At 46.0% G+C, this 17,934-nt stretch overlaps 1 protein-coding gene across 4 annotated transcripts in view; it reads right to left on the bottom strand.

Annotated features, from left to right (window-relative positions):
- The window catches only part of CASTOR2 (cytosolic arginine sensor for mTORC1 subunit 2), a 200,685-nt gene that overhangs the window by 41,765 nt on the left and 140,986 nt on the right, over positions 1 to 17,934 (bottom strand). For all 4 annotated transcript variants that reach the window (XM_054008588.1, XM_054008589.1, XM_054008591.1 and 1 more), the window contains exons 3-8: positions 16,353 to 16,546; positions 15,752 to 15,884; positions 10,780 to 10,903; positions 10,004 to 10,114; positions 7,093 to 7,175; positions 3,072 to 3,166 (exon numbers count right to left, since the gene is read on the bottom strand). In XM_054008588.1, the coding sequence (XP_053864563.1) occupies positions 3,072 to 3,166; positions 7,093 to 7,175; positions 10,004 to 10,114; positions 10,780 to 10,903; positions 15,752 to 15,884; positions 16,353 to 16,546 (740 nt within the window). The remainder of the gene's footprint in view (positions 1 to 3,071; positions 3,167 to 7,092; positions 7,176 to 10,003; positions 10,115 to 10,779; positions 10,904 to 15,751; positions 15,885 to 16,352; positions 16,547 to 17,934) is intronic.

Here is a 17,934-nt window from a genome sequence, read left to right as displayed (position 1 = left end):
CTTATGCTGGCCAGCACGAGCGATCGGTAGACCTCTCTGGGTGGGGAGCGTAAACAGCTGAAATAATCCTGGCCAAGAAAACAAAGCCTCAAGGTGGTTTGAGGGGGCAAGTGGAGAGAGACTTTTAGATGAGGAAATTGCCTGCAGAATCACTGCAATTGCATGGCTGCAAATGGCCAGCAGGTCTACGCTGGTAGTAAAATGTATAATTTAAAGGGTCTTGAAGAAATAGCTGCCTTTGCAATCAGAAGCACTCCACAGCTTTTGCCACATACAGAAAGCATGCACCTGGACCCACAATGACAACCAGGAATGCAGGGCAAAGCTAACAGTATTGACTTTAAAATGGTGTTTTATTGGCTTATCTTATCAGTGTAGTTAATGTTCAAGAAAATAAGCCAAATGTATACAACAATTTGACCTTTGCTATCTGGAATAATGTTTACTTTTACTCTGTACACATACGGCCTGTGGGCTGTAAATGGGTTGTGTCAACTGTGAAAGGCTGAAGTAATTAGTTTTTTAAAAAAACCCTGAATCTGCTCTTTGAGCTTTTACAGGTCAAAAGTCAGGGCAGTGTAATAAGTGTCTGGTGATGTAATGGGAACTGTAATGCAAACAATAAAGGACAGAATTTAAAAAAAAACTCCCAGTCACAGATTTATATTAGCTGAGATGATCACATGGACTGCTGATTTTCTGCCCTGTTGAGGAACCGATCCAAGCCAAACTCCATCCTGGTTGCATCCTGCAGGTGCACCACTATTCAAACTTTGCACACTGCACCTAATTTGTACATACAATTGTGGTGATTGTGCATGCAACTGTAGTAACTGTACATGCAGTCACACAACTGTGTGCATGTTTTCTAGAAAATCCAACCCCGGATTTTCCCTCCCCACTGTTTGCACAGCTTCAAACAGAAACCAAACGGAGGTGGGTTTTCAAATCTGGCCTCTAAGATGGCAGCATGTGGCCTGGGACAGGTAGGAAACGGAGCTTTCGGCTCTTTCTACACTGGCCCAAGGTGGCAGCTTTTTTCACATGAATTTGCAAAAATACAGATGGAAATAAAAGCGGTACAATCTTCCCCACTTAGGACAGTGCATCTGGGCTAATACTGGGCATACAGAGCACAGTGTCCCTAATCTAAACAGAGTCAAGGCTACTGGTTCTCATGGGAAATTCCTGAAAAACACGGTTGACTTGATGTGTTGGTAAACCACACATGCCCTTATGAAGTAGTAGTAAGGTGGTAACAGTCCCACTTTTTCATCACGTTAGAAGTGAGATAAAGATACTGGTCAAACCAGGATAGGCCACCTGCACTAGAAAACATTGCAATGGCTAAAGGAGTGTGTCCTGATTCTTGTCGTGCAGAGTTTGTCAGGGCTACCCCCAAACTCCTAAATCGCGCCATGTGAGTGGTGCCAGAATGACTGCAAAACTTTGCTCATTGGCTTCCATGGGCCTACTCACAGGCTTAAGATAAAGAACATGCTTTGCTGGATTGGGGCCCAAGGGAATGGTCTTAATGACTTGAAAGTGGCTGCTCACGTGAGCAATAATGATTCGCAAGGATTGGGGCCCAAGCCATGGAGTACAAATTCAGCTGGGATAGGCATTTGCAAGTTCAGATGCTTAGGTAAACTTCCTCAGAGGCCTGCACAACTGAGCTGGGATTGCAATATCATCACACTCTCTGCAAGTATTTGGGGGCCAGACCTAGCTGAAACCTGGAAGCAAAAAGCTGCATGAAAAGCAGAACAAACCAAAAATAGGCATTCAAACACTTCAGAGCTTTAGACGATGTTTCTGTCTAAGAAGGGGCAAAGACTGAGAGGGGTAACGTAACTTCCCCTGAAACTCTGTTCCCACTGCGGCACTTCCTGAAGCCCCGCAGCTCTACCGTTTCTGTAAATCATGATGGCAGAAGTAGTATTGTGGAGCATGATTTTCCAAGAACAGAAGGGATGTCTAGGAGCTACTTTCCCCCCTCCCCCAGTTTACACAGCCTTATAGCCAGCATCGCAATGTGCTGAAGAACAAAGGCCATTTGTTTGAGTTAGAGTGTGGATGGAAAGGATTCCAATGGAGACCTTCTCAAGAGTGGACTAAGCAATAAGACACACGCACAATAAGCAAGACAAAGAAAATCACAGCTGGAGGGGAATATGCAGAACAAAAGCTTTGGCTTCTCTCTCCCACTTTCCTGAGGATGAGCCATCTTAACAGTATCCCAACAGGTACGACACATTACCTGCCCGAACCCTCGCTACACTTACACCACGTTTGACAAATAGTAGCGGAAACCCAGCTGCAAAGACCCGCGTAGCATCTACCTGGCGTGTCGAGTCAGACCCGATTTACAGGAAAATGAGGAGGGCTTTTGGATGCAGGTAATCAGATGATGCAGCACAAGCCCTGGTGTCACTTGTTAAGGAGTGCTTGGGTTGTAGGTCTACGCTGGTCGTAAAATGTATAATTTAAAGGGTCTTGAAGAAATAGCTGCCTTGGCAATCAGAAGCACTCGGCATCTTTTGCCACATACAGAAAGCATGCACCTGGGACCAGAGCGAACTGGGCAAAGACGAGTGAGCACGGCAGAAAGAGAAGTACAAACTACCCTGCGCTCCCCACTACAGGCCACCATCAGCCTCAGCCAGGCTCAAACAATGGACAGTCCTCAAGCTGCTGATGTGCCCTGCTGACCAGCCATGGTAGCCACGTCTTAGATGCGGGGGTGCAGCAGGGTGGAAGGGTGAAAATGGACTAGAAATGAGGCACCTCTCATTCCCCCACCCCACACATTCCCACCCCTCTGACACTGACTGGAATTCAATGGTCACTCAGCAGCGGATGAAAATCATCAGGAAGATCATGCTCTAGCAGTCTACAGTCGTCAAGACACATTAGAGAGGTTTCGGGCCCCTCCGCACTTGGCTACACCAGGCCCGAGTCACTTTAACAAACAGTTATAAAGAGAAACACCAAGGATTTTTTTCTCGTGGGGGGAAAAAAGGACTAGCTCTGCCCTCCTCCCCACTCCTCTGAGCTATTCAGATACTTACCAATGCGTGATCGAACTTAAAAGTACTGATGTAATAGGCTGGGATGTCGGAGGCGGCCAAAGGCTCAGAAATCTGAGCGACAATTCCACATTCATCTAGGGGAAGACAAAGAACAAAAATAACGTTCCCAACAGAGCCCCACCATGGGAAAGCACTTGTAGGTCTGACTAGCCCCTGGTAATGATGCCAAAGGAGATAAGAAACCCACCAGCATTAACCCTGGGGCATAGATGCTGGAGACGGGGTGCGGGGGAGCAAAGGACCACTCACTCCCATTTGGCCTGCTGCTGCACTGGTCATATCAGCAGGGCAGGGGCTCCACCATCATGCCACCCCTCACCCAGGGCCAAGAAGGGAGCGTGGGCCCCCATTCTCTCGCCCCACATTGCCCTTCTGGCAAGTTCAGGTTCTCAAAAGTTGGGGGGGCCATGGTCCTTTGCTCCCACGTCCGAGGTCAAATTTGGCCCAATTGGATTGCTTGGTCCCCTCACTTTTGCAGTCCTTCCAGTGCCACTGCCTGAGGATGATTAAAAGTGAGAAAAGGAATGAGAAATACAGAGGATAATGCAACCGGTATATACAATTCCCTAAACAGCTGCTTCATTCCAACTGCTTGGTCTTTGAATCCCAGGGTTTCCTGTAGGAACCTGGGTTAAGCGTCTGCACTAATATGGCTATTTCATTCGACTGTCTTTTGTGTATTTTCACTTAATCTGGATTCAGACAGCTGCTGAATTACACTGTGGACATATTGTGCCGACTCAAAATACCAGGTTAATACTGAAGGGGTATCTCTCTGCTAACAGGACAAGCTCTGAAAAATGAATGACCAACTCCTCTTGCTAAAGGCAGGGAACTTTTTAGTATGGAACACACTTTAATATATAGACGCTGTCTCATGGATACCTCCCCTGCCCATGGGCTATCATCCAGGCATGACTTCCCTGCCCACTGGCTAGTGCCCATTCACACTGGTGATCATGTAAGGTACCTGTGGCATCTATAGCAATCGCTTACATGCAAAAGTGACATCAGGGAAGTATTTAACCTCTTTTCAGCTGCTTTTAATGAGACTCAACAGCTGGAGTGAGGAGGAGCCAGACCCATGTGAACAGCCACCTCTCTACAGGCCTGCAGCGCTCCAAACATCAGCTTGACAACTGTGCTGAAGCAGGAACGTCGTTGGTGCGTCCATCACAGAATGCCACGCCCAAACCTCCAACAATTCCTGTCTTCCCGCTAGCTAGCCTCACCAAAGAATTACAAATTGCAAAATGTTGTAAGCCCTTTATATTGCAACCCCTTTGGGGGTAGAGACCTAGTATCTATTTGGGACGGACAAACCCTGAACAACAAGAACTAAGGAGCAAGCGTGGGTCTGGCAGATGCACATTCTTTGTGAAAGACAACACTGCAGGGCTCAATATTGTCAGTCAAAATGATGGACTCCTGCTGCAGACTCATGTAGTATTTTTTTCCCTTATAAAAGGGGAGCCCATGTCAATCTTTCGCTTTGCTTCTGTCATTCTACCCATTTCCATTGATTAGGCTGTTTTATCATTTCTTACGTGCTATTTCCCTTCTCATTTTATTCTCCCTGTAGCTTTGTAATTAGCGACCTGATCAGAGTGAGTGAGCGAGTGTGTGTGTGTGTGTGTGTAAAAATGATACCCTTCGCTGCCGTGTGCAGGCTCTTTCCTCCCCCAAACACACACAGTAGCACAAAGCCCTTTGCTGGCTGGATGAGTATTTACGGCCTGTTTAACAACTCAACTGAGATGGCAGATGCTTGAAGGGAGAGAAAATAAACTGGGCTCCAAGAGGACACACTTCCCACTAGTAAAAGGCTGTGACCTTGTAGCACCAATAAGAATGGGAGTGACACAGCAGCCCCAGTGCACACCTAATCTCCTCTGCCAAGGCCCTTTGACTGACCCAAGGCCGCCGGTGTGTCTAAATTGCAATCCTAGGGTGTGAATGCAGCTCGAACAGACGCACTGGAGCTAGCTTGGATCCTGGAGAAGTGAAGCTGTGGCTAGCAGGGATGGCCCACGCTGAACCGCGCTGCCAGGGTGTCACTGCTCCAGGACCGGAGCTAGCTAGATTAAAGGTAGCTCAGGTGTGTCTGCACTAGCTGCAGTCACCCCCAGGACTGCAGTATAGACAGATCCACAGACACAGTGAAGCACCTGGTATCCAGCCGCCATTCCAAGAAATGGTAAACGGAGCTGGAACTCCAGCCTTTCCGTAAGGGAAAGCCTGAGCATCCAACCAATTTGGAGCGCGAATTCTCATCCCCTCTCTTTACCAGCTGGGGCTGCCCTGAATCATACACTATTCTATCATTAGCGAAGTCTGCCCTTTCCCAGCGTTTCCTGGCGGCTTGCACTGCAGGCACCACTTTGTGTCACGGACGGCTGAGGTTTGCCCAGGAAATATTTTGGCACGTCAACACTCGAACCCATAACCATCATCTTTAAAGCTCCTATCCCCAGTCCTTGGTCCACAGGCCAGAAGCGGTTTAGGAATGTTTGGTTTGAGATCACTGGAAGGTGGTAACACTAGATCAGAAAGGACATTGCAACTTGGAACCCTTCTCTTCTGACCTACGGAGTGATTGCCTATCAGACAAACACCTATAGCACAATCTCAGCCAACCATTTTCTTCTGGTGTGGAATCAGAACTGAGCAGGGTTGCAGAATTGGGCCCACCTATGCTAAAATGCTCCTGTTCATCTCATGTAGTAAATGGGACTATTCATGGGAGTAAATGCTGCAGGATCAGGCCCTATAAGCAGGAACAACATACTGCATTATTTGCCACACCTCCTCTTTTTCCTATTGGATCAATATAAATCCCCAAAATGTATGCACAGAACATGAATACTCAGAAGTATTTTCAGGGGTCTAATGAGAAACCACTAATGAGATTCAGGCTCCCTCACGGGCCCTTCACTCTGTCTTCCTCCTTCCCTCATTGGCGGCAGATAACACACCATCTGACCTGCCTCTGAGGAGGAGTAAATGCTGGACATCTCTTAGCCCTACTCACATGAACCCTGGATCTGCCACAGTGACTGGTGTTCATGCTGACCTAGTGACCCGGGCACCTTGCTCACTTGAAATCCAAGGATAAGCCACTGCTGCATCAAAGCTAACTTCCAGTAGCTCAGAGTGACTCTTTTTTACTTGGTCCTAAGCCCCAAGAACACTTGCTCTAAGCTGACATTACTACCACCAAAAGCCAGTTATTTAAACAAATGGCCAAAATTTTCAAAAGTGACTAGTGATCTTGGGTGCCTTCATCTCTGGGTGCCCAACTTGAGACATTTTTAAAGGACCAAGTTTTTTTAAAGGGCGCATTTTCTGAAAGGCAGGCCCCTTTAAAAGATCTCAAGTTGGACAATTCACCCAAAATAACAGGTTACTTCTGAAAAGCTTGGGCACTTTCTCCACACTGTTTCTGCCAGATACACTTTCTAAAAGCCACGTTGATTTTAAAATGGGATGAGCTAAGAGGGAATTTAGGACCACAATTCCGCTCTCACAACTTGTGAGAATCTGTACTAAATCCACTGAAGCCACGCAATTGGCCTGGATTTACACTGGTGAAAGTCAGAATAATATCTGTCTCCTGGTCTCACTAATGGGTTTCTAAAATGGACCGAGCCAGCCTAGCCTTTTTCTGTTTCACAATGACATGGAAGCTCATTGGCCAATATTTTTGAAACCAGGGGCCTAAATTTAGCTAACTCCATAGTCCAGCAATTCAATCGGGTGGGAGGGGGGGGGGCGCAACAAGAGATACCGGATACACAGCCCATTTGAAAATCAGACCATTCATCCTTGGGTTTAGTTGGAACTAAACTATTTTTTAAAATCTTGTTCCTCAACTCCATAATAGGCTGAAGGCTCTTAAAAAACAGGCTTAGTCAACGCAACTGTTTTCCCTCCTTCTCATCAATCTCTACGTGGGAGCGGCTATATTTGCACCCAATTGATTCTCCGACTGTTTACATACCAAAGCCAAGTGGCTGCCCGCCAATCCGAACCATCTTCCAGAGTTCTCCAGATGCACTTGTAAACAACAAATTATTAGGAAACCTATAAGAAAAAAAGTGAAAGTGAAAGACTGCAATTAAAAGTACAGTAAAAGCTGTTTTATCCAGCATGTTAGGGCAATGGGGGGTGCCAGTAAGTGAAAAATGCTGGTTAATTAAGAGGGAGGGGGTTGGGGTATGAGAGGGAGTGCGAGGGAGGGGGTTGGGGTGTGGGAGGTCATATCCAGGGGACTACTCACCTCAGGGGGCTTCCTGCAAGTGGTGACCTGTCATGGCTACTCCTAAGCGGAGGCGCAGCAGGCGGCTCTGCGTGCTGCCTCCGCCCGCAGCTCCCATTGGCCATGGTTCCCAGCCAATGGGGGCTGCATTGCTAGCACTTGGGAGGAGGGGGCGGGGGCAGCGTACAGAGCCACTTGCCGCCTCCGCCTAGGAGCAGCCGGGACAGGTTGCCGCTTGCAGGGAGCTGCCTGAGGTGAGCGGCTCCCAGATCCGGCACCAGCACCACGGATGCCCTCCCGCACAAAAACTCTCTCCCAGAGCCCGCGCTCGATATCCCCTGCTGGCCCCGTGCCAGCTGGACTATAAACTGGTATTTCAGTGAAGATCAGAAATGCTGGTTTAGAGAGCTTTCCGGTTGGTGAAGTGCCAGATAAAACAGCTTTTACTGTAGAGGTAACTTAAACGCCCCTTGCACCAAAATGATGGAAGGGCTCTTCCAGGTCTATAACTAGGCCTGGAAGGATTCAGCTTTTATTGCTAAATGTCGATTTCACCATACACACGCAAACGGATGTAAAACTATTTCCACCGATGATAATTACAGACAGGCAAAATAAGAAAAAATGCTGCTTGAGTTTGATTGAAGTTTACTTTGTTCATTTTGATACATGACATTGACAATGTGTGTTTTAAAGGTTATAAAGCTTTTAACTTTTTGAATCTCAACATCTACTGTCATTAAATAGTTATTGTCTGACACAATTATCTGACAATTTTTGCAACTGTGAACGTTTAAATCAATAAAAAATGCTTAAATCACATAATTGTGTGAATCTCTGAAAATTTAAATCAATACAAATAAAAAATGTTTAAAAATAAACATAGATATTACCTGTCAAAATTATAAAATATATAATATATATATATATATGGAATTTTGCCATAGCCCTGCCCAGCTTGAAATGGACAAGGAGCAGCAGGATTAAAAAACTGATGAGGCAAAACAAGGCAATTGGTACAGATGAAGCTAGCTTCAGGTTTTCTACTGTAAACATTACTCTGAATCGAGAAAGTGGTGTGTGTGAGCGAGAGAGAGGACGTGCATGGAAACGTGGGAGGAGTCACAGAAGGAGCTTTCTGAAAAAAATTCGGCTCCCCAAATACCCAAATCTAGGGACTGTTAGTTCAAGGGCCCAAGCTGACACATGGAACCACCTGGAGAGAGAAGATGCCCTCAATCTGTCTATCTTAGGTATTTAGATGGCCCCCAGGAGGTGTCTGAGCACCTCAGTCTTCAGCGTGTTTATCCTCACAATGCCCAGCGAAGTAAGGAAGTGCTATTATTGCCAGTTTACAGATGGGGAACTGAGACACAGAGAGATGAAGTGACTTGTCCATGGTCACACTGAAAGTCTGTGGCAGAGGAGGGAATTGTGCCCAGGTCCCCAGAGTCACAAGTTAGAATCACAGAATATAGAATAGAATATCAGGGTTGGAAGGGCCCTCAGGAGGTCATCTAGTCCAACCCCCTGCTCAAAGCAGGACCAATCCCCAAATCCCTAAGGATTGAACTCACAACCCTGGGTTTAGCAGGCCAATGCTCAAACCACTGAGCTATCCCTCCCCTGGTGCCCTAGCTATCCTTCCTCCCTTTAGGAGCTCGATTCTGCCAGGCACAGAAGGCTTTTAGTCAGGAGAAGCTTCCCCAGGAGGCAACTAGCACCCCGCAGAATCAGGCCCTAAGGCAGTCATGACTCACATCAGACATGGCCTTGTAGGTCGTGATCAATACCTCAAACTGCTTCTGGATTCAACATCTGGTGCAGCCTTTAGCCCCTCAGCCCTTTAAGAGTTGTGTGCTCTCATCTGGGACTGGAAGTTGGAGAATAATACAAACATTACAGGATAGTATTTTTATTGGAGTCAGCTTGTTGGCTTGCAGGACAAATGTGTTCTGAGCTGCTGCTGCATGGGCAAGATGCAGGGCATTACCATGACAATGAGACACAGCACTGACTAACTACATGTGAAAGTGATGCCAGAAGATGGTGTCATTTAAAGCAGCCTGCATTCTGCTCCTATTCTTTGGGAATCTTGAACCTCCTCCCTGAGACTTTCTTGTCTGCACAAGTTCAACCTGCAAATGATGGGCTAACACTTTCCAAAGCACCTAAGGGTACATCTACACTACAGGGGGGAGTCGATTTAAGATACGCAAATTCAGCTACGTGAATAGCATAGCTGAATTCGGCGTATCGCAGCCGACTTACCCCGCTGTGAGGACGGCGGCAAAATCGACTTCTGCGGCTTCCCGTCGGCGGCTCTTACTACCACCTCCGCTGGTGGAGTAAGAGCGCCGATTCGGGGATCGATTGTCGCGTCCCAACGGGACGCGATAAATCGATCCCCGAGAGGTCGATTTCTAACCGCCGATTCAGGCGGGTAGTATAGACCTAGCCTAAGAGACTTAAGAGCTTAAGTCCCATTTTCAAAAGTGACTTAAATCTGATTGACTTTCAGTGAGACTTTCAGGCTCCCAAGTGCCTTCATCGCTTTTGAAAATGGGAGTCATGTAGGTGGCTTCTGAAAAATTTGCTTGTGGTCTTTTGGGGTCCAGATGAGCCCTGTGCCGAAGTCAGTCGTGGGCCTCACCTCTGCTGTGTCTGTACATCCATCACCAAGGAGATGTAACCCTCAATGAGAGAGAAGGAGAAAAAGCGAATGTGTCCAGAGTCTTCACTGCCCACCACCGTGTCTTTTACTCTGAAGAAACAAGACAAAACAGAATTAACACCAGCCAGCAGTGTATTGGAAATCCTAACCTTTCAAAGAGGACCCAGCCACTGAAATCAGAAGCAGTTCATGCATTCATCTTATTCTGAGAGCGAGTTGTGTCTAGTTTTGTGCTTTTCCCTCCCTTCGCCCCGGGGCAAAAAATTTATATGGACTAACACTCTCGTTCCTGCCACAAACATGTGCTAATTTTATCAGGTGCATTTTGAGAAGAAGGGTTCTATTTTTAGGTCCAACTTTTCTTGGAATTGGCCCGTTTTTTGGCAGAGAAATCTGATGCCGTTCAAGCCTAGCTTGCAAGGTGTTAATGGGTGGTAGCAATGCAATGCTGTCGCACTGCAATATGCCCCCACGAGCTCATGGCATGAGCTAGTCCTGCTGGTTTAAATGTTTAAAGCCACCTAAATAGGAAGCAGGTGTCCATTAATGGGAATTGGGCATCCTAATCTCCCACGGGCCTTTGAAAAATCTCAACCGATGGTTGCACCCTCAAGAAGCCCACACTATATAGGATGCATTTTACATTGCACAGCGCCAGCCCTGGATTCCTGCCAGTCTTGAAGAGAGCAATGCATATTTGTATGTTCACACATGCTTACACAGATGGGTGTTGTGTGCCCCTGGTGTAAACGTACCCATTGGAGTAAAACATGACATCCATTAGGAGTGTAGCAACCGTTGGAAGGGTATCTGGATCCAGGCTGGTGACACAGAACATATTACTTGGACTGGAAAGAGGATGGATAACAGGCCTCTGAACTGAAAGAGAGAGACACACACAGATATAAAGCCGAGTTGGTATCAAGGTCACATCCGCTCAGATACTGTTATCCTCAGTGCCATAGACCAGACTTCCAATCTTTGTAAGATCAACAGGATGACCCTCAGGAAGGGGAGGACACAGTCTTCTTGGTGGAAGGCCCTTGGCTGCTGCATTGCCTACCACTAGAAAACAGGGTAAGCTGCGTTACAGGTAAGGCCCAAAGATAGCTGCTTTCTTCAGTCAGGCATCCCCTAGTAATGGGACATCAACAAGGTCCTGGCAATATTCCTCTTTGAAGACAGCCATTGAGAGTAATCAGTTACCAGGGTTGGGGAGCAGGGGGAGAAGGACAAGGTCCTCTGAATATTAACATTCTCCTCCTAATTGACACATGGAGTCTAAATGCTACAGTGGTGGGCACATGAGAAAGAAGTGGGGACTTCTGGTCAGTGTGTGAATTTCGACAGTTACAGGAATCTCAAATTGCAAGATGGATAGCAAGGGCTTTCTAGCGCTGTGGGACTATTTAGATGATGATATAATATCACTAGATCATCAATATTCATTTGCTCAGCATCATGACTCAGTCAGCTACACCCCGGGGCTAACCGATCTCTCAGTGGGGCCCAGACACCACTAGAAGGTGAGAGCGCGCCACACAGAGTGGGTGTGGGCTACATAAGCCCTGTGTAAGTGCTTCCTATTGTATGAGGCACCAGGACAGTCCCCTTCCCTAAGGCACATACTGTCTATCAGATGGATTCAAATGAGGTAAGAGGCAGGCAGAGGTGGTGGCAACTGAAAATGGTAATACTTTTTTTCCCTCTGATCTTTCGTAATACCGGGGGGCAGAGGGGGGGGTGGTGGTGGGCACAAATGACATTTGACTGATGAGTGTTCACAGGCTTGGAACACAAATTCCAACCAAACAGGAGACCACACTAAAATGTCCTCATGATGAAAATGAAAAATGCCATTTTGGGGGGAAACTGACAGCTTTGTGGATCACAGATGGTGTGACACTGCACCCACAATTTTTCACAGTGACATTATGATGATATAATTATGGCATAATTAGGATGCATTTTCATAGATTCTAGGACTGGAAGGGACCTCGAGAGGTCATCGAGTCCAGTCCCCTGCCCACATGGCAGGACCAAATACTGTCTAGACCATCCCTGATAGACATTTATCTAATCTACTCTTAAATATCTCCAGAGATGGAGATTCCACAACCTCCCTAGGCAGTTCATTCCAGTGTTTAACCACCCTGACAGTTAGGAACTTTTTCCTAATGTCCAACCTAGACCTCCCTTGCTGCAGTTTAAACCCATTGCTTCTTGTTCTATCCTTAGAGGCTAACGTGAACAAGTTTTCTCCCTCCTCCTTCTGACACCCTTTTAGATACCTGAAAACTGCTATCATGTCCCCTCTCAGTCTTCTCTTTTCCAAACTAAACAAACCCAATTCTTTCAGCCTTCCTTCATAGGTCATGTTCTCAAGACCTTTAATCATTCTTGTTGCTCTTCTCTGGACCCTTTCCAATTTCTCCACAATTTTGCACAAGATGGGTCATGTGAGGTGTCATTGGAGAAGTTATGATTTGCTGAATATGATTATCCTATTTGTATGCATGTATCATTTTTATATCTAAAGTTAGGAATATTGACTATGTATCTGTATTTCAATCGTGCTTACTCTGGGTGACACCCACAACTAGCCTTTCTAGTATAACAATGAAGACGCCAGACAGTGCTGATGGCTCATCAGCAAAGACAATGGACCCTGGAAGAACTTAACCTTCCTGGAACATTCCAGACAGCCTGAAACCAATGGCCGCTATGACTCAGCAAGGTATGCAAGGGCCTGTGACCAGGCCACATGTCTCTGGACTCCATCTTGGGATGTCAGTATTTTTCCACAAACCGGTCTGGGAACCAAGTTTTAAAACAAGGGGTTCCCGCCACATGCTAATGCTATATAAGGCAGGTAGTGACATCATCTGTTGTTCTTCACTCCCCACACAAGAAGACTCCTTGAAACACCTGAGGAACAAAGACTAAACTGGGGGAAGTGCTGGATGCAGGCTAAAGGGATTTCTAGACTGTATGGAAGACCAGGGGATTTCAAGCTGTAAAGCAAGCGCAGCTTATCTCTTCAAAATCTGCAGCCTGCTTGAATAATCTCTTAGGGTGAGAATCTGCTAATTCATATCCCATCTATACGGGGGGAGGGATAGCTCAGTGGTTTGAGCATTGGCCTGCTAAACCCAGGGTTGAGAGTTCAATCCTTGAGGGGGCCACTTAGGGATCTGGGGAAAAATCAGTACTTGGTCCTGCTAGTGAAGGCAGGGGGCTGGACTCGATGACCTTTCAAGATCCCTTCCAGTTCTAGGAGATGGGATATCTCCATTAATTTATTATTTATTTAATTTATTTATTTATTATTATTTAGTATATAAAACTTAACTTGCGTTTTGTTTATTTGCTAGGTAATGTGATTTGATCCGTTGCTATCACTTAAAATCTATCTTTTGTAGTTAATAAACTTATTTTTACTTTATCTAAACCAGTGAATTGGAATGAGATGCATGGGAATCGTAGCTCAAGGGGCAAAGACTGTTGCATATTCCTCTTCACATTGGCAGGGGGTGGGAGGACTATGAGCTTACTCCGTACAGCTCCCTGTGCAGCACAAGATGGTATAATTTTGGGTTTATGTTCCAGAGGGGGTGCGTGCCTGGGGAGCTGAGAGTTACCTTGGCTGTAGTCTTTCTACTGTTGCTTCATGCAGTGGGTGTGTTCCTACCTGGGTGTATGCTGGTGGAAGTGTAAGACCGGGAGTGTGTCTGCAGCTTATCACAGCACACAGTGTGAGAGGGAGCCCAGGCTGGTGCGTCAGAGGGCTCAGTGGTACCCCAGTTCCAGGTGGCACCCTGGGCGGAACCAGTCACAGATGGAATCTCCCATCCAAGATCACGATTACTGTATCCTCGCCACACATATATAAAACCCCTACAGAAAGCTTCTACCCTTTCCTCCTTCATAAACCTATTTTGCTATGACATTTACAAAAAAAGTAAAGAAATAAAAAAAAAAAAAAAAAACACCCAGTCAACATTGAATGGCTTTGAGAAGGTGCATTTGTGGCAGGTGGTTGCAGGGCAGTTGGTGGCGAAGTCGGTATTTGTGAATGCAATTAAAAAACAAAGCAATAGAGCAAACGCATGTGCGCATATCAACGGTGACAGAGAAACAAGGTGGATGAGGTAATATCTTTTACTGGACCAACTTCTGCTGGTGAGAGACACACGCTTTTGATGTACACATTGTTTCCCTCTTCCCAGGCTCTTTGTATGTGGCTCGTTGTCTTAGATTACAGCATAGCTCGACTGATCGGCAGGGCTGGGGCTAACTGACCCTCACTTTATTCACGATCACCGTATATAGCTGACTGTTTCCTTCTCCTCCACCCCCTTTGTCACGTGTCTCCATAGACTGGAAGCTGCTCAGGGTAGGGACAGTCTGGTACTAATATATGTACAGCGCCCAGCACAGTGTACCCCCAATCCCGATTGCTAATGAACTATCAATGTTAATAGTATTGTCCATGCACCAGTCACTGTAGTGTGCAGGCGAGACTTAAGCGAAGCTGTTTGCATTAGACATGCTGAACTATGGTGCAGTAGACATGAAACCAAGGTTTACAGACAATGTTATTTAAGGTGGAGAAACGAATTCCACATCTTGACTCTACACTTTCCTGTCTCTCCTTTTTGGGTCTTTGTTTCCCCAAAGGCAGCACACTGAGAACAGAGGGCTTCTAGTTATTTACAGGTATGAAAATAACCACATAGTAATACAGGCTCCCAAATGGTAAAGCCACAATTCTGCGAAGCACTTCCGCATGTGCTTCATTTCCAGCACATGCATAATTCCCACCAATGGCAATGGGACGTAAGGAGGTACTTAAAAAGTGAATAGGGATGGACGTAAGCACACGGAACATTTAATGTAGGTCAAATGTTGAGCCTGGGAACTTTGACAGGCTCACAAACACTTTAAAAGCGTCAAATATTTTCTCAAAGTAGACCAAAAAATTGAAGAAAAAGTGAAATGAAAATTCTTCTAGGTCATCTTTCTGTGATAGGTCAGAGAGGGCCTGCTGTGTTCTCCCTTGGGATCTTCTCCTTGTTTAGAAATAAACTACCATAGCTGTCTAAGGTAGAAGTATAGCAATGGGGTGGAAAGCAGTTTCTCTCTGTAGTGGCTCTACTCAACTCTAGTATCCTCTAAAGCAGGGGTAGGCAACCTGCGGCACACAAGCTGATTTTCAGTGGCACTCACACTGCCCGGGTCCTGGCCACCAGTCCGGGGGGCTCTGCATTTTAATTTAATTTTAAATGAAGCTTCTTAAACATTTTAAAAACCTTATTTACTTTACAAACAACAATAGTTTAGTTATATACTAGAGACTTAGAGAAAGAGACCTTCTAAAAACGTTAAAATGTATGACTGGCACGCGAAACCTTAAATTAGAGTGAATAAATGAGGACTGGGCACACCACTTCTGAAAGATTGCCGACCCCTGCTCTAAAGGCACCTAATGAAAATAGGCTAAATTGCTTTCTCCAGAATATGGTAATATGTATTTTTAGATTTTACTTTTTTCTTGTGTTCTTACATGCCGAAAAGGGGATTAACAGCCTGAAATAGCATGAACATTCCACAGGAAGTTTGAGAAATACAGAAAATGCACCCCCACTCTCCCAACCCGAGGTAGCTCAGGAGCCTACTGACGCCTCCACAAAAGCACCAACGAGCAGGGCCCATGCAGGTCCTTACCCAATTTCGGCTTGACAAACCCATTCGTTATCCCGAAGTCGTCGGCAGCCACCGTCTCCCCGTTCACGACCCTGAGGATGGTGAACTCAGCAGCCAACGTATGCATCACGAAGGGCAGGTCCCGCTCGCGTATCTGAGGACAGGGACAGAGACGGGCGTGTGACAATGCACCCACTTCCCCACTGTCTGAACTGGACAATGGATCAGATGACAGGTGTCCTTATGCACTGCTGAGCCATAGGAAAACATACACACAACACACACTCGGAACAACAAGGCCTGGAGGTTGTCGCAATCCGACGGGTACTGGGTTACATGAATTTGGTGGCCTCCGTCCAACTACCGGTGGGCCTGATTCTGGAATCAGTAGAAAGACTCCTATTGACTTCAGCGGCATTCACATCAGGTTGTAAATGTCCAAGGACGTTGCCAACAATAAAGTGGTGAACCCCCACTTTAGCATTACTTCAAGTATTTAATGATTGCAACCCCCCCGCTTTTTTTAAGGTGTAATTGGAACCTCTCCTTTGCCCCCATTCCAGCAAATTCTGCTGGGGAACACAGAATCACAAGCAGCCCTGGCCATCTTATTTGGTCTTACCAGGATGAAGTCGGTCTGATAGGTGGACAGCATGAACACAGAAATGTTTTGGTCAGCCAGCGGCGCTATTACTGACTTGGCAATCTTGGTCACCCCGATGGGCTGAGAGCTGGAGAAGCTGCCTCCGCCTGAAACCACATTGAGAGCCAGCCACGTAGCATCTGCCACACTCAAGTGTTCTGACGAAGGGAGCTCTGAAAAGAGATGGAGAGAAAATAGACGTAAATTTCAGCGCCAGAGAAACCTAGGTCACTATGTGACCATCAGATCCATTTCCCTTTCTGAATCCATATGGAATTATGTAGAGAAAGTTTATTATGAGCCTAAGACAGATGCTAGAGCATTGGTGGGAGGCAGCACTGATGCTACAACATAAAAGGTGGCATCAATTCCCTGTAATATTACTGGGTTCTCTCTCTGATCTCTTTCAGCTAATTTCTCTTTCCCTTGTTTTTTTGCAGCTGTCTAGAGTTCTTTCTATACATAACAACCCCTAACTAGAGGGGAAGGATGATCCAGTGGCTTGGACTCTAGCCCAGAAACTAGGAGACCTGGATTTTACTCCCTGGTCTATCACAGACTTCCTGTGTGTCCTTGGGCAAATGACTTAGCTTTTTCCCTGCCTCAGTATAGCCTAGAGGATAAAGCACTAGACTAGGACTCAGGAGACCTGGGTTCTACTCCCAGCTCTGCCATTGGCCTGACAGGTGACCTGGCCAAGTTACTTCACTTGCCTGTGCCCCATTTCTCCATCTGTGAAATGGGGATATAATGAGAGTGACCTCCTTTGTAAAATGCTCTAAGATCTACTGATGAAAAGGGCTATATAAGAACCAGGTATCATTATCACCTGTAAAATGGGGGTAATTGCATTTCCCTACTTCAGTGGTTTTCAACCTTTTTTCATTTGCAGACCCCTAAAAAAAGTTCGAACAGAGGTGTGTATCTCTTTGGAAATCTTAGACATAGTCCGCAGACCGCAGAGGTCTACGGACCACAGGTTGAAAACCACTGCCCTACCTCACAGGGTTGTTGTGAGGATAAATATATTAAACATTGTGAGGCACTCAGATACTACAGTACTGGATGCCTTTATAAGTACCTAAGACAGAGAACTCTCATATTTATTCCTTTTTATTTACCTCTAGTCTGGTGAGTTTAAATTTTTTAAAATTCATTCACAGTGTTTTTTAATTCATGGTGATGTTTTTTAATTAATAGGTTTTTTTTATTCATTCGTTTTCAAAAATTTTTAATAGTTCATCAGATTAGGGAAAGATTCAGCAACCGAGTTCTGAATTTCTCCGTAGTCCTGAACTGCTCAGATTCAGGATTTCCGTTCAAGCAGTCAGAGGGTCTGCTGCAACGTTCAGACCTGGACCCAAAGCGGAGTTGTGTTTGTATGTGGGATTCAGATTATTTGCATCACAACAGCACCCAGATGCCGCAAAAGAACCAACGGCCCTGCTGTGCGAGGCGCCAGACAGACATGTAGTAAAAGACAGGCCCTGCCCCACAGAGCCTACAGTCTTCATTTAAGACACGATGTAATATGTGAGTGAAGCAAATGAAGAGAGGATGA

Source organism: Malaclemys terrapin, chromosome 18, assembly GCF_027887155.1.
Source record: "Malaclemys terrapin pileata isolate rMalTer1 chromosome 18, rMalTer1.hap1, whole genome shotgun sequence".
Taxonomy (NCBI): Eukaryota; Metazoa; Chordata; order Testudines; family Emydidae; genus Malaclemys; species Malaclemys terrapin.
The sequence above is the reverse complement of the archived record's forward strand: the minus strand, read 5'-3'. Positions and strand labels throughout refer to the sequence as shown.